This window comes from Paramacrobiotus metropolitanus, unplaced genomic scaffold (genome assembly GCF_019649055.1).
Source record: "Paramacrobiotus metropolitanus isolate TYO unplaced genomic scaffold, Prichtersi_v1.0 Parri_scaffold0000087, whole genome shotgun sequence".
In the NCBI taxonomy this organism is placed as follows: domain Eukaryota; kingdom Metazoa; phylum Tardigrada; class Eutardigrada; order Parachela; family Macrobiotidae; genus Paramacrobiotus; species Paramacrobiotus metropolitanus.
The window spans coordinates 448,692-461,750 of NW_026570307.1; the positions used below are offsets into that span (position 1 = coordinate 448,692).

General features: G+C 40.9%; 5 protein-coding genes across 6 annotated transcripts; 2 read left to right on the forward strand and 3 right to left on the reverse strand.

Moving 5' to 3' along the window:
- Positions 1 to 211: 211 nt before the first annotated feature.
- On the reverse strand, positions 212 to 4,826 carry LOC129596158 (exostosin-3-like). The gene is made up of 8 exons (XM_055493354.1): positions 4,333 to 4,826; positions 3,782 to 4,037; positions 3,112 to 3,568; positions 1,742 to 2,645; positions 1,428 to 1,582; positions 1,030 to 1,302; positions 879 to 965; positions 212 to 809 (listed from the first exon to the last, which is right to left on the reverse strand). Exons 1-8 carry the CDS (start codon positions 4,511 to 4,513, stop codon positions 558 to 560), a joined length of 2,565 nt encoding a protein of 854 aa, XP_055349329.1. The 5' UTR covers positions 4,514 to 4,826; the 3' UTR covers positions 212 to 557.
- A 202-nt stretch (positions 4,827 to 5,028) lies between these two features.
- LOC129596161 (proteasome subunit beta type-6-like) lies at positions 5,029 to 7,215 on the forward strand. The gene is made up of 6 exons (XM_055493356.1): positions 5,029 to 5,290; positions 5,388 to 5,467; positions 5,531 to 5,662; positions 5,882 to 6,011; positions 6,451 to 6,595; positions 6,912 to 7,215. The coding sequence occupies exons 1-6, from the start codon at positions 5,219 to 5,221 to the stop codon at positions 7,037 to 7,039; spliced, it is 687 nt and encodes a 228-aa protein (XP_055349331.1). The 5' UTR covers positions 5,029 to 5,218; the 3' UTR covers positions 7,040 to 7,215.
- On the reverse strand, positions 7,051 to 8,332 carry LOC129596162 (ethylmalonyl-CoA/methylmalonyl-CoA epimerase-like). Of its 2 annotated transcripts, XM_055493358.1 has the most exons (5): positions 8,147 to 8,332; positions 7,934 to 8,041; positions 7,769 to 7,828; positions 7,240 to 7,505; positions 7,051 to 7,168 (listed from the first exon to the last, which is right to left on the reverse strand). In XM_055493358.1, exons 1-4 carry the CDS (start codon positions 8,240 to 8,242, stop codon positions 7,263 to 7,265), a joined length of 507 nt encoding a protein of 168 aa, XP_055349333.1. In that variant the 5' UTR covers positions 8,243 to 8,332; the 3' UTR covers positions 7,051 to 7,168; positions 7,240 to 7,262. The 2 variants fall into 2 exon arrangements, with proteins under 2 accessions (XP_055349333.1, XP_055349332.1); XM_055493357.1 differs by having other exon boundaries at positions 7,051 to 7,505.
- A 218-nt stretch (positions 8,333 to 8,550) lies between these two features.
- On the forward strand, positions 8,551 to 10,287 carry LOC129596218 (NADH dehydrogenase [ubiquinone] 1 beta subcomplex subunit 5, mitochondrial-like). Its single transcript, XM_055493445.1, has 2 exons — positions 8,551 to 9,148; positions 9,816 to 10,287. The coding sequence occupies exons 1-2, from the start codon at positions 8,757 to 8,759 to the stop codon at positions 10,054 to 10,056; spliced, it is 633 nt and encodes a 210-aa protein (XP_055349420.1). The 5' UTR covers positions 8,551 to 8,756; the 3' UTR covers positions 10,057 to 10,287.
- Positions 10,288 to 10,783: 496 nt separating this feature from the next.
- Positions 10,784 to 12,862, reverse strand: LOC129596239 (signal recognition particle receptor subunit beta-like). The gene is made up of 8 exons (XM_055493466.1): positions 12,641 to 12,862; positions 12,447 to 12,538; positions 12,283 to 12,366; positions 11,770 to 11,852; positions 11,610 to 11,669; positions 11,471 to 11,547; positions 11,214 to 11,268; positions 10,784 to 11,116 (listed from the first exon to the last, which is right to left on the reverse strand). Exons 1-8 carry the CDS (start codon positions 12,756 to 12,758, stop codon positions 10,912 to 10,914), a joined length of 774 nt encoding a protein of 257 aa, XP_055349441.1. The 5' UTR covers positions 12,759 to 12,862; the 3' UTR covers positions 10,784 to 10,911.
- Between the last annotated feature and the right edge of the window lie 197 nt (positions 12,863 to 13,059).

The following is a 13,059-nucleotide window of genomic DNA, read 5'->3' on the forward strand; positions in this document are numbered from 1 at the left end:
ATTTTAACTTAAAATGACAGTTTTGTTTTTTAGAGTCGAGATTTTGTTCTCGTATCGCACTGCGGAAAGTCTCCTACGGAAGGGGTTATGTAATGCAATATTTTGATGTGCAGGCATAAGGATTGCTCACATGGTCAGTACTCAATGTTCTCACAGCACAATCCTAAATCATAATTATATAACTTTATCCACATTTATTCAGATTTCGGATTAACAACATTCACGGGCAAAACTTTATCGGAAAAGAACCAATACCGGTACTTTAACGGCTAGAGTATGGTATTGACAGAAAGCTTAAAAAAATTAAAACGCTGCGCGCCTGTTCCAGCAACGAACACTGGCAAAAACTGGTAGTATTCAGTATATAGCAGACTGTACACAGAGCAGACAGAAACAGCAAAAACAAAAACGCCATGCTAATTAAAAAATCAAAATGAAGATAAAATCAACAACTGCCACAAGTTCAAAGAAATTTTGACAACAGAAATTTGAGACGTACCATCAAATGATATGGTTTCCAAACAAATAATATATCACAAATAACTCAGAGATCATTTCTAGATAATTTTGTAGCACTTCTGCTTATCAGCCGGGATTCTGGTCTTAAACAGCACAGAGTCGGCTCGAAACTGTGTGTTTAAAAGAGGCATATAGCCGTAGATTTTTTCAAAATACTGGATACATAAATGCCGTTCAGTGAAGTGCGAATCGTCTTCCCAAAGGCTGATTGGGCATTCCGGACAACGAAATGTCCAGCGTGATGTTACTTTGATCGGTGGTCTCCGCGTTATATGCGCCACCAAGAAGTTCTACAAGTCACAACACTGACACTAAGTGCATTTATATGTATCATGTATGTATAAAATACTGTATCTCACCAATGCAATATCTTCGCAGTTCATAAATTCATCCACCTTTGCTCGAATCTGAGCCGGCATGGCATACGTATACTGATACATGTAATACTGCAAAAGTGGGAAATTAAGTAAAGTTAGTTGGAAGCAATATCAGTTTTTTTCTAAAACGAACCTTGTGAAAAAATGCAGCACCGGTTAATATCATGGACAATTCACATGTATAATTGGAGTTATACAACCACGATCCATATTTCGAATCCCAGGCGTGATAACGCGCCGGAAACCCAACAATCCTGTCGCGATTTTCTCGCCATACTCGGAAGGCGAAATTGATTTCATCGTGACGCAGCTGAATGTCGTCATCCATGCTGAGCACGGCTTCGGTCTCGATCACATTCAACGGCAAGAACCGATTGTTCAAGCTGTTTACTTCAGCTTTATGAATCTAAGAAATACAAAACAGTTAACCTGTCGCAAACAAATAATCAGAATTAATTACTACATATCATAATAAATAACAGCTTTACAGTCGTCTTGGGTCAAGGCTCTTGGCCGAGTATGAAGACTCACATGTATGGCAACATGAATTTTAGGAAGAGTTAACGCTTCAGAAGGATCCAGGGGACTGTTCCAGACTACCACGACCTTATTCAAATGGGCAAGATTGTTTAAACGACTGAGAGTGGCTGACAAAATGGATTCCCGCTGATAGGTCAAGATCACAACTGTAATAAGAAGGCGAAAAATGCATATTGCATCAAAGCAAATAGTTTATAAATTACTCATGTCAAAATAATACACGAAACACAAAATGGAATATAGTTTCAAGCAGTAATGTGTGAAGTACAAATTAGCACAAATATATGACCACAAAACCAACAAACCCGTAAATTGCTCCCGCGGCGAATTTCCGCCTAGTGCTTCGCTGAATTCCGCACCGGATCCACCGGCTCCATCAGCGATGGGCCGAAACCCAAACTCTGAGCCCTTAAATTTGGCATCCCCCGGCATTTCAGACCCAAATGGTCTATAGGGAAACAGCGCTCCCGCGTCGAAATACACATTCCAAGCTTCGTACCGATCCAGTCCCGTCGATGAAAAATTTCTCTGGAACACATCCGACGGTAACGGTGCCTCCACCGGGCCGACATTCTCTTCCAAATCCGATCGCTGCACCGTTTGCCATACTGGCTGGAACGTGCTATTAAAAATATCCACTAGTTTCACATCCGCCACACTCTTCGCGGGAATATTTAACCGGAAACGAATAGTATCGATCATGGCGCTGACAATGACACTGGGCGAGGAGAAATAGGTTTCCCACGTCCGACGCCCGTGTCCACGATATCGCATAATATCCTCATCGCGAATTGTACGCAGCAAGGTTAAGACTTCTGGTGCACGGGCTTTAGGAAGCCGAATCACCGCTTTGGACCAATCAATATTCTCAGAGAAAGGCAGATTTACGGCACCAAGTACGACCGGAATAGCACCGGTTTTCAGGCCTAAGATGATGTACTTCACTGCTTCCGAATCCCACTCGGAAGTTGGCAAGACCAGCGAGAAGGTGGATCGGGAAAAATTCAGTTCCGGATGCTCGCAGTAACACCAAGTGTTGGTATGGCAAGCTGAATCATTTAATGCAGCTTCGCATGTGAATTTCAAAACGGAATCGTCAGGATTTTGTGTTGTGTTCAAAGCGCGAATTACAGTCTGGTCTTGCGGAGAGGGAAGCACATCCATGTACCGGGCGTGAAAATAAATGAAATTCGGCCTTCGAGCCGGCACCTATGATAAAAGAGAACTTTGGATCTGATACAACACAGTCAAAATACCTAAACCCAGTTTGTCTCATAATTATTACGATATTTTTTTTAAAAATTCGCTGCGTTAGTGGTGCATAACTCAGCCGCAAAAATGATTGTTTTAACAAATACATTTCTTAATTTCCATTAGAACCAGTACAGTTCATGATAATGGTGGCGGTGGAAATCACAAACCATTTCACTACGATGCACGTATTAAATAATGTTTTGGCTCTAGCGAGTACCGACTCACCGCATACGTTAAACCAAGGATATGTTACTTAGTTGGACACAACATGTGCTTATGAAAAGTTTCGTATTTAACCAACAAATAAACTTCGCAATAGGCTTGCAGCTGAACTTTCGGAAAACGTTTGCCAGGTGTGCATAAACATTAATCGTATGTTGTTCCAATGGGTACACTACAGTAAATCTAACCATAAGTTCACCTGCGACGGCAAATAATCCATCCCTGTGGACACCATCCCGAAATGGTCAAAAACGAGAGGCAGATCAAAACGCTGGCGAAAGGAAGGCAAACCTTCCCCGGCCAGCATGGCCAAGCCGGCATCAAAACGGACATCTTTCAAATCGTTTTCCAGCAAGACAACCAAATGATTCCGACCATCGCCTTTCCAGTAAGCGGATGTCGAGATTCTTGTCAAATCCGATTTGGAACAAACGGGAAGGATGAACAAGCAAGCTTTATTGGCATCGGAAGAAATATACACTGATTTTTGGAGGGCTGTTACAAAAGCTGTAGCATGTTGCGAGTTACAACCACTAATCAGACGATTATCCAAGTAGAACGCAAAATCCCAGAATAACGGGCATCGCGAGTAATCAAAACATTCATCCATAGTGCAGGACTGGAAAGATTTCGCGGACGAGATCAAAGAATTTTCTCTGGAGAGAACAGTAAAATTTTAATGATTTCAACATTAGCATAGTGAACATGTACTAATCCCTGGGCACTTTGTGTACCGGAAAAAAACCATAATCAGTGATACCTTCGTAGAAAATCATTCTACAACATACGCATGCGCTAATCTCTCTTAAGTTTAAAACAAATTCCTGAAGAATGTGAAATCAGCGGAAAAAGTGTGATGGCAGTTTTACCTGTTAATGTTCTGGCTGATTAAGCGCAGAGGCTGCTCAACTTTCGGCATACGACGATGCTGCAGCTCAGCCTGCTCAATTTTGGAGTGTTTTATGGAGGTGATCAGCTCTTGTTTAGTGGAATTCAGTCGAAAAATTTCTAATCTGAATTCTTCGATCTGCTTATTCTGATCGTCCAGATCCTGCAGGGATAATGCAATCTTCTTTTCCAATTCCCGAAGTCGTCTCAAAACCGACTGCTCAATCTGGCGCAGGTCTATAAAACAAATGAAAATGGGTGGTTTTGCACTATCAAGGAAATTGCAGCTATAAGTGCAGGCGCAGTCACTAATTTTGTAAGCATACTGAATAATTATTTCAAATTTAGAGCTCAAAACTGTCCTACTCACTTTTCACACAGATATGTATACGGAATTTAACCCTATCCACTAAACTAAACCTTCTAAACGCAAATGAAAGGCAAAATTGCTAAGCGAAGAAATGAGATAAACTACAAATACACACAGATAACTCATGCATATTTATCAACATGACCTTAACTTTTATCATACCTGGAAGATGCGTGCACAGACTGGTGGCATCCATTTCGCAGATTAATGTTTCTTCCGAATCACGCATAGGCGTTGATTCCGCTGCGTTCTCCTGCGGAACTCTGTTCATCAAATACAGAATTCCGATCACACTTACGAATGCAGCAACAAAACAAACAGCGGCAATCGTAAACTGCTTCATCTTTCTAGCCGCTCGGTTGTCAGCCAGGAGAAAATTTCACAGTTTCAGGCTTTTAGCAGTTGCAAATTAGCAAATACTCCAGCATCAGCATGTTATTGTACTTGTAACAATGCTATTATGATATTATTTTGTCAGGCTCAGCGCTGCTTCAGCAGGAGAAATCCCGAAGCTGATGAAAACCAGGGTCCAGAATCCCCGATCATAAACGGAACTAACATAAGCCCTCATTTTATAGGATCTATAATTTGCCACTTCGATGTAGCAAACCATATAACGAAAATCAAATAAGTACCAAACTAACAATTCGACTCAAATAAACTTTTTGAACGTAAAAAATAAAGGCAAAAGCTGGAGAATGCGAGTGCCGAGCGGAGCTAGGCTTCGGGGGAAGGATGCAAAAGTAGCGCGGATCCGCCAGCAGACGCGCCTAGTAAATGTGATGCGCAAGGATCATCACGACACGCCACCATGCATGATTTTGCAGTTCTGAACTGATACAGTTTGCTGTTTGCAGTTTTTTTTCTGTCACAAACTGCCAGCCAGTTTTAGAAATTCCGATTTCAAATCATTTGTTCTTTTCGCCGATGGTCAAATGACTGATCTTCTCCTGATTATCGACAATTCCACATAATTATCTGTTAAACTATCGCTTGAGCTTGTGCGTGAAAATTTTTGTAAGGTTATCACTGTACCCCGGAGAAAAGCATGGAGCCCGTAGTAGGATATAACTATCTCGCGAAGGAAGATGATTTCGTTATGACACCAATTTCCACAGGGGTATGGAGTATTTTCTGGTCTAATCCATTTACATTCATCATCAAACAGTTATGCGTATCAAACATCAAACAGTTATGTGTATCTGTAACTTTAACAGACGACCATCGTGGCTGTCGAATACGATGATGGCACGGATTCGGGAGTGGTGTTTGGTGCGGACTCACGAACAACATCGGGGTACGCGCGGAAAATATGCAATAATTTGCTCAGGCCAACTTTTAAGATTGTGTATTTTTGTAGGACTTATGTTAGCAACCGATTTACGGACAAATTAACACACGTGACACAGAACATTTACTGCTGTCGATCTGGTTCAGCAGCGGATACTCAGGCCATTGCGGATATTGTATCCTACCATTTGGGACTTCTTGAGTAAGTGACTGTAAGTCCGCATGTACTGTAGGCTTGTAGCCTGTAGATATTTTGAATGATTTTTGTTATGGGTTGTTGCAGACAACATGATCATTGTTAACTGATTTATCCAACACAATAGCATTAATTGTACACGCATAAGATGTTTCGTTGGTTCATTGTGGATAAATGTTTCGCTGGCTTTGAATTATAGTTTTTGAAGCTGTGTTATTTATGCAGGGTGCAAACTGGTGAAGCTCCACGAGTTCGGGTTGCTGCGAAGCTTTTTCAAGAGCTGTGCTACAATAATCGGGATGATTTAACAGCCGGGATTATCTGTGCCGGATGGGATCGCTACGAAGGCGGGCAGGTATGTACATGCACGACTGTAGTTCAAGCAAATCATTTTGTAACTGAGTTAGTTTCAGTGCACATTTTTGTTGCTTGACTGGGATTATTCAAAATGTGGGACCTTAGGTCGTGCGATAATCTTTTGACTGTGCTATTCGAGTTTGTGGTAGTTGCGTTATTTCACGTTGTACAGGCTATAGGGATCGAGTAAACATGTGTCGTAATGAAAAGTGCTTATTTTTGCAATTATTTATTGCCTATTGCTTTTACTTCGTTCCGCAAGCAGTTTTTTCCCGAAAGAGAACCTTTTCACCAGTTTGAATGTGTTGTACGTAGAATACGACTGTATTTTGGTTGTCATACGCGGAACTTGGAAGTATGGGGTTGATTTTGTGTCGCAGTGCTTAGAATATAAGGAAGCGTTGTTTTACGTCCATCGCTTTTTCCCTTATTTGCAGTGCTATACCATCCCTCTTGGAGGTATGTGCATGCGGCAGCCGGTGGCCATGGGAGGTTCCGGAAGTACTTACGTGTACGGTTACGTCGACCAGAATTATCGCAAGGGAATGAACAAGGCCCAGTGTATGCAGTTTGTGGCCAACTGTAAGTATTGTATTTTACTGTAGGAGTTCTGTTCGAATTTCGCTGGTACACTAGGGTACTTCTAATGTCTTTACTTGGGCTGCTGTAGCCTCGGGCCGGCATACGGCAGTTTCGTTTAAGTGGTCAGGTCGAGTTAATTGAATGTTGAGGTGAATCTGATAGATGTCGTGGCCAATCGTTTTCTTCCAATTAATACATGCATAATTTTGCGTAATACTCGTATTATTCAAATTCATCGATGGCATCTGACAAGCGGTGGCATCTGACACTGCCCCGTTCGTATTACCTATGTATTTAATAATATTATGTGTTTTAGATGTGAGTTTGGCAATGAATCGCGATAACGCCAGTGGTGGAGTTGTTCGTTTGGCAGCCATCAATAAAGCCGGCATCGAACGAGTGAATCTACTGGACAAACAGATTCCGCAGCACTGGCAGGATTAGAAAAGCAGTCATTCTTGTTCTCATTATTTTTATTTAATACATTTCTTACATTATTCATATTCGATAATTTGTCCGTTTCCAGCGGCAAAATTTTGTCTTGAGCTACGCAACTTAAATGGATAACAACGTCTGTAAAAATTAAAAACAAAGAAATAAATTTTATTCCGGATCCGAAACGCACATAAATGAGTTAACTCTACCGGAGATTAATATGTTAAAAGCGTCATGCCTGCTCCAGCTCCACTAATACACCGCCGCAATCCTTTGGGTGTAAGAATACAACAGGTTTGCCATGCGCACCAATCTTTGTGCCGCCGTCGCCCAACACCCGCAGGTTTTTCGCTTTGACTGACTTCAACGCCGCGTCAATGTTGTCCACTTCTATGCAAATGTGGTGGATGCCGCCGCTTTTGTTTTTGTCCAAAAAACCCTGAATGGGACTGTTTTTCCCCAGAGGATGGAGTAGCTGAAAACAATTAAAATTATGTCTGCAACGCAAAAGCAATAATGTCACCGGAAATAAGTAATGGCGAGTATGCTAAACGGCTCATGGATGATGGATTCATGCAATTTTCGTTCCAGCTATTTCCAGAATACGAATACAGTAATAAAGCACACAAAATACCAACTGTTACGAGTAGATATCTACCCGTAGTGTCTACCAAGTTAGTACTTACCAACACCGCATCGCAATCGCAGTCTGTTAATGGCTACACCATAGTTCCATACCTCTATTTTGGAATTTGGAAGCTCCACGAAAACTGTGTACACGCCATGTTCAGGAAGCTCCTATCAGAATATTTTTCTTCATTATTAACTGCATTTCACGAGTTATTAGTTATCGTGATCTTGTTTGGAAAATAATTCACGTGCGTACAATCAGTATTCGCTTACAGTCACTTCACTGACTTTGGCACCCAAAACATTTTTGTACATCTCTGCCGACGCTTTCAAGTCAGGAGTGGCAACAGCAACATGGTTCAGCTTTCCCAACTTCCAGACCTGCAATTTCCATTTCAACAAAGCCAGCTTAAAACAGACGGCAAATCAAGAGCTAAAGAGCAGATCAAAAGTCTACTGTTTAAATCCGATGTACAGTATTCGTACATCGGACTGCGAAGATCCACTTAGCGCTCGTGCGGACTGCATCGGACGAACAAGAGCAGCGGAGCGAATAAGAAATTCGGAGATCCCTTTTATCATTTTCCTAACAGAGTCGAAACAGAATTCGAATAATTTCAGACTTATGGCTGCACCCAGCGAAATGTAGCAAAACTGAAAACAGTTCGGAATTGCAATCTTTGCACTTTGTATATGTCGATCAGCTGCTTTTTCACTGGCAGGCAGTAGCGCTGACTGCCTTTGCTAGTCCACTACATAGGCGGTCTGCACTGCGACACAGTGCATAAAGTTAAGCACCAGTTTCTAATTCCCACGAGCCGCCCAGAATGTAGCTCGGCTCGTTGTGCCATACACCTCGCCTGCTTTTTGGGCCAGCTCCAGCTGTCGATTTCCAAACTGTACTAGGAGTCTTGTTGTTGGCAGAGTCTTGTTGTTGGCAACGATTTTTTCTGCAACATTCAACAAGAAAAACATCTGAAACCCTGGCTCATAGTAACTTCGTTTTGCTAGTTTATAATTCTTGCAAAATTTGTTTTGATCGACTGGGGCCACTGGGCCAGAATTTACTCCAGAAAGGCATCCGGTGACCAACAGAATGGCGCTATGTTTGCAAGGTCTTCGCTTGCTCAGCCAACGAGCTCCCACGCAGACCAGTCGTCCCATTTTTCTCCTGGCTCTTCGCTCGCAGTCATCCCTGTCTCCGCTTGCACCAATACGTACGGCGCAGCACCATAGTCCTCTGCCCATCGTTTTCAAGCGGAATATGGCTGGCAAGCGTCTATTTGTGATTATGCCCTCCCGTTATGTGTGGCGTCGATGGAAACAATCCTTGCATTTCTTCATCATGCTTGGTGTAATTCCTCTGACGGCGTTTACGACTTATCTTAATATGAAGTATGGCGAAGCGGAGCTGGCCGAAATTCCGGAAGGATACTATCCGAAAGAGTGGGAATACCATAAGAACCCCACCTCCAGATTCTTAGTGAAGTGAGTGACGAGTGTATATGATTAACTGGCTCAGCATTACCAAAGTAATGAATGGTGGTAAGTTAGATCATAATTTTCGCTTGTCGTTGTGGTTATTGCTTCTGCATCAGTTTGTGTCTAGTTCTTCTGCGAAATATTCTTAAACATTCATTTCTTAAATAGCTTTCTGGCAGATTTGACATCGTACTGCATGTACTAGTCACTAGTGGGTAATTTTTCCTTTTAGTTTTTAGTTGTAGTTTTCAGTGTTTTATAATGCATAATGCATTCCAGAATTTGAATTTTAGGCAGCGATTTTGTTGAAACTATATACTGCGCTTTTCCCTCGATTATGGATGTGCTACATATCTAGTTTTAAATAATAAACTTTTGAATAATAATCAGTTTTTGTTTACAAAAATAATTACTGAAACTTGCAAAGTTAACTCGTTGAAAACGAAATCATATTGTTTGATGATATGGATTTTCTGGATTGTGGTCGGATTGTGGTCGTATTTCGCACTCTACCGTCTCTACGATACGAGTATTCTGTATTTCCTTTAAAAGCGTGCTACAGTAGATTGGTAAAGATTTGCATTCCTAAAAATTACTTATAATGCTAGTTTACACAGTATTAGACTTCTGAATTCGCACTCTGTAGTCTGTAATATTTAATTTTCCGACGTAGGTACTGGATTCAACAACCACAGGAATGGTACGAACGTTTGATGCATATTATGAGCGCGGAAATGGACAAAATGCGGATGTCGCGTTTAGAAAACAAGATCGATGCTCTGCAAACAGAGCGCCAGGACTACCAGGGTTACTTCTGGGCACGTGGTGGGCCTTCCTATTACCAGGAACAACATCGCGATAAATTCCAGCGTTATTTCGAAGAAACAGCCACTGGCCTGCACCCTATGAAATAAGATATTTACTCTTTTAGTGATGTAAAAAGTTGTCTGTTACCGGCATTTTGAACGGAATTCGGCATCATAAGTACTGCATTTCACTCCTTAAATACAAAGCGTTTCCTGTATTTGCTAAATCGATTTAAATCAACGATGCCGGAGTTTTTGGATGTGCAACTGTATCTGTAGCGTTTTGATTAGGAGCATATTAAATATCGTATCGGACGGACGAGTACAGTATTACAACAGCGTCCGCTAATTTAGTAATAAGTGCTGTGTATATGCTAGAATTTATGGTCATTCATACACATTTTGACAGTGATTTTTCTGCGCTAAGACTATCTCGCGTAACACACTCTACAATATTGTTTGCACACAATATTTTCTCAAGTACTTCAGTACAACAAAATATCCACGCAGATTCTCAAAGTTAGCCATGAACCAGATGTAGTTTCACTAATGCAGTAATGCTAACCATTTTCTCACCGTTAGTCTGTCATGATCAAACGCTAACGGCACTAACGAAAATGGTAGATAAGCTGTGCTTGCTTTTGCATGGTTGTTTAGCGAAAAATTATCGGCTGCTGCATATTACAACATTCAAAATCAGGAAACCCAAAATTACAAAAACTTGGCCGTTTAGGCAATAACCAGTTAGCAAATGCTAACACCACTGTTGTCATTGCCGACGACTGGAACTTTTTGTGCGGATATTATTTTCTTTGTAGATACCAGCAACAACATGCCAATACTCGTGCATTATTCTTCGTAATGGCGTATCCATGTACAAAATTTTTAACCGAAAAACAAAGGGAAACAAACACGAGAACAAAAATATTTACGAATAGAGACGTAAACTGTGTAAAAACGAAACTATGACAACGTTCTTAAAAACTCCACAACGCCGTTTATATCATCGCCCTCGTTTGACTCTTCGCTCCTGCAGATACATTTGCTGAACATGACTTTATTTCCCGTTAACTGGGAAAATGCAAAATCTTTCTCCATCTTCCCTAAAAACTCGGCTTTGTTGCCTTTCTTCGTAGAGGGATTATATTTCGTAATACGAATTGAATTCCTGAAAAAGAAAAAATAACCATCACAAGCTGACATACAAATTATAACTGTGAGCCCATTAAAAAACTGCCGGAACCTATTAGAGGAGGTAAACTCACATTTCTTTTTCGAGTAACTCGTTTACGACATCAACATCCTTAGCCGCGACTTCATCTGCAAAACAAGAGTCATACCGTAGTTCGAACTCTGCACCGTACGATACGCATAAGTAAATTCATCCGTAATTCTGTGACGAATTTTTAAAAATCGTACTGTACATAATGCATGCCGATTTTCTCATTATGCTGATAGTAGTACTTCAAATATTCCACAATTAAAAACTTTATCATAGATTAAAATACGGGTCGCCTATTACCTTGCTTGTTGCACGCAATTAAAATGGGAATTTTCCGGCGCTGAATATCAGGATCAACCAGAATTCGATAGAGGATGCTTCAAGCAAAACCATTCCATGAAGTTCTGCTACCGCAAACCGTGAAAATCTATTTTCTTACTCTGCACATTCTTGAGCGTCTTTTGCGATCGTCACGCTGTCCAGAACGAACACAATGCCCCTAAAAATTATTCTTCAAATAAAGACAACTACGCCAATGGCACAGCTAAATGGGAGTGACATGCATCAGTTTAATTAGAGGGCGTTTATTGCGAACTTACTTGCACAGTGCCTTGTTGCTTTCAAAGACATCCCATCGAATTCGCTCAAATCCGGGAATATCTATAAGCTGCACTTCTCTTTTCTACAACAAGAAACAAAAATGATCATATTAACGCCCAAATAAGCATATTATATACGTACTACGCGTCCATATGTGCATTACAATAATTTCAAATAATGGGCAGCAAAATCCAAAATGCTTGAATACTTAATATAAAACAGCACCTACTGCATGTACATACATCGTACAGTAGCAGAGTAGCTGTAGATTAATTATCCATTTCATGATTACGAGCTACATCTGAAAGTGCAGCTCGATCACTTATTCATAATAACTCATAACTGCAACAAACCGAACATTATAATATGAATTACAGTACTTTAACGTACAACCATAAATTATTCAGAAAAAACTAAAAACTACAGGAAAGCAGAGCTCAATCCACCAGTTCTTTCTGTCAAGAAATAGTTTTGAAAAACTAAATTTTTTGTTGGGTATATTTGGTGCTTACCGTTTCTTTTGGGAACAAATTCTTAGTCCAACCGATATTTTTTATGAGAGACGAGACTGTCAGGACGTTGCGATCTTGTGTCAACTGTAACATAAACCATTCGTAGGAGACACGAAGGTAGTAAGCAGGCACTACTCTAAAATGTTCGCAGACTGGCGACGTACCTTAGCAAACAATGTTGTTTTTCCGGCGCCATTTCTTCCCATGAGTAGAACAAACTGGAGCTTGTGGGATTGCTTTCGTATAAGATAATAAACTAAAACAAGCCAGCACAAAAAATTCCTATAATCGTTCTAAGAGTGTAATAAGTAATAACACATCTAACAGATGTGGCGAATTCTGGAATCTTACGGCTTACAGATGAGCACAGCAATTCCAACCAGCGAGAGAACACCAACAACAATGAAGAGCGCGGATGAATCCGTGTCGGAATAATTATCCAGTGGTTTACTCGTTACACCGCCGGACTTCGACATGTTGTCGACGATTGCGGAAAAAGGGATTTGTTACAAAAAATTTGGTTAACAACACTCCACAGCTGGCATATGTTGCTAATTGCGCCGACGTGGAGCTCGTTCGCGGTAAATAAATTCTCGCGATGACGAAAGCACTGGGCTGGTCGTTATTTTTACGGGCTACCTGGATACCGGAAATCCACGACAACAGCCAACTAGAAATAATGACTTAATGGTAAACGAAACAAAACTGGTAGTGCAGACACCGTTACCCTGTACACCCTCGATATTATTTCTTTTTTGTTTTAAAAATTTTGTTGTG

Excerpts from the sequence above, each read along its gene's own strand:
- LOC129596239 (XM_055493466.1), bottom strand. The coding sequence starts at position 12,758 with ATGTCGAAGTCCGGCGGTGTAACGAGTAAACCACTGGATAATTATTCC. Across the intron at positions 11,853-12,282 it reads ATTTGTTCCCAAAAGAAACG|AAAAGAGAAGTGCAGCTTAT; the intron begins GTAAGCACCAAA and ends TTCTTGTTGTAG. Across the intron at positions 11,117-11,213 it reads GAGTTACTCGAAAAAGAAAT|GAATTCAATTCGTATTACGA; the intron begins GTGAGTTTACCT and ends TTTCTTTTTCAG.
- LOC129596218 (XM_055493445.1), top strand. The coding sequence starts at position 8,757 with ATGGCGCTATGTTTGCAAGGTCTTCGCTTGCTCAGCCAACGAGCTCCC. Across the intron at positions 9,149-9,815 it reads ACCTCCAGATTCTTAGTGAA|GTACTGGATTCAACAACCAC; the intron begins GTGAGTGACGAG and ends TTTCCGACGTAG.
- LOC129596162 (XM_055493358.1), bottom strand. The coding sequence starts at position 8,242 with ATGATAAAAGGGATCTCCGAATTTCTTATTCGCTCCGCTGCTCTTGTT. Across the intron at positions 8,042-8,146 it reads GTGGATCTTCGCAGTCCGAT|GTCTGGAAGTTGGGAAAGCT; the intron begins GTACGAATACTG and ends TGGAAATTGCAG. Across the intron at positions 7,829-7,933 it reads CCAAAGTCAGTGAAGTGACT|GAGCTTCCTGAACATGGCGT; the intron begins GTAAGCGAATAC and ends ATATTCTGATAG.
- LOC129596161 (XM_055493356.1), top strand. The coding sequence starts at position 5,219 with ATGGAGCCCGTAGTAGGATATAACTATCTCGCGAAGGAAGATGATTTC. Across the intron at positions 5,291-5,387 it reads TGACACCAATTTCCACAGGG|ACGACCATCGTGGCTGTCGA; the intron begins GTATGGAGTATT and ends TAACTTTAACAG. Across the intron at positions 5,468-5,530 it reads GACTCACGAACAACATCGGG|GACTTATGTTAGCAACCGAT; the intron begins GTACGCGCGGAA and ends GTATTTTTGTAG.
- LOC129596158 (XM_055493354.1), bottom strand. The coding sequence starts at position 4,513 with ATGAAGCAGTTTACGATTGCCGCTGTTTGTTTTGTTGCTGCATTCGTA. Across the intron at positions 2,646-3,111 it reads TGGATTATTTGCCGTCGCAG|GTGCCGGCTCGAAGGCCGAA; the intron begins GTGAACTTATGG and ends CTTTTATCATAG. Across the intron at positions 1,303-1,427 it reads AAATTCATGTTGCCATACAT|ATTCATAAAGCTGAAGTAAA; the intron begins GTGAGTCTTCAT and ends TGTATTTCTTAG.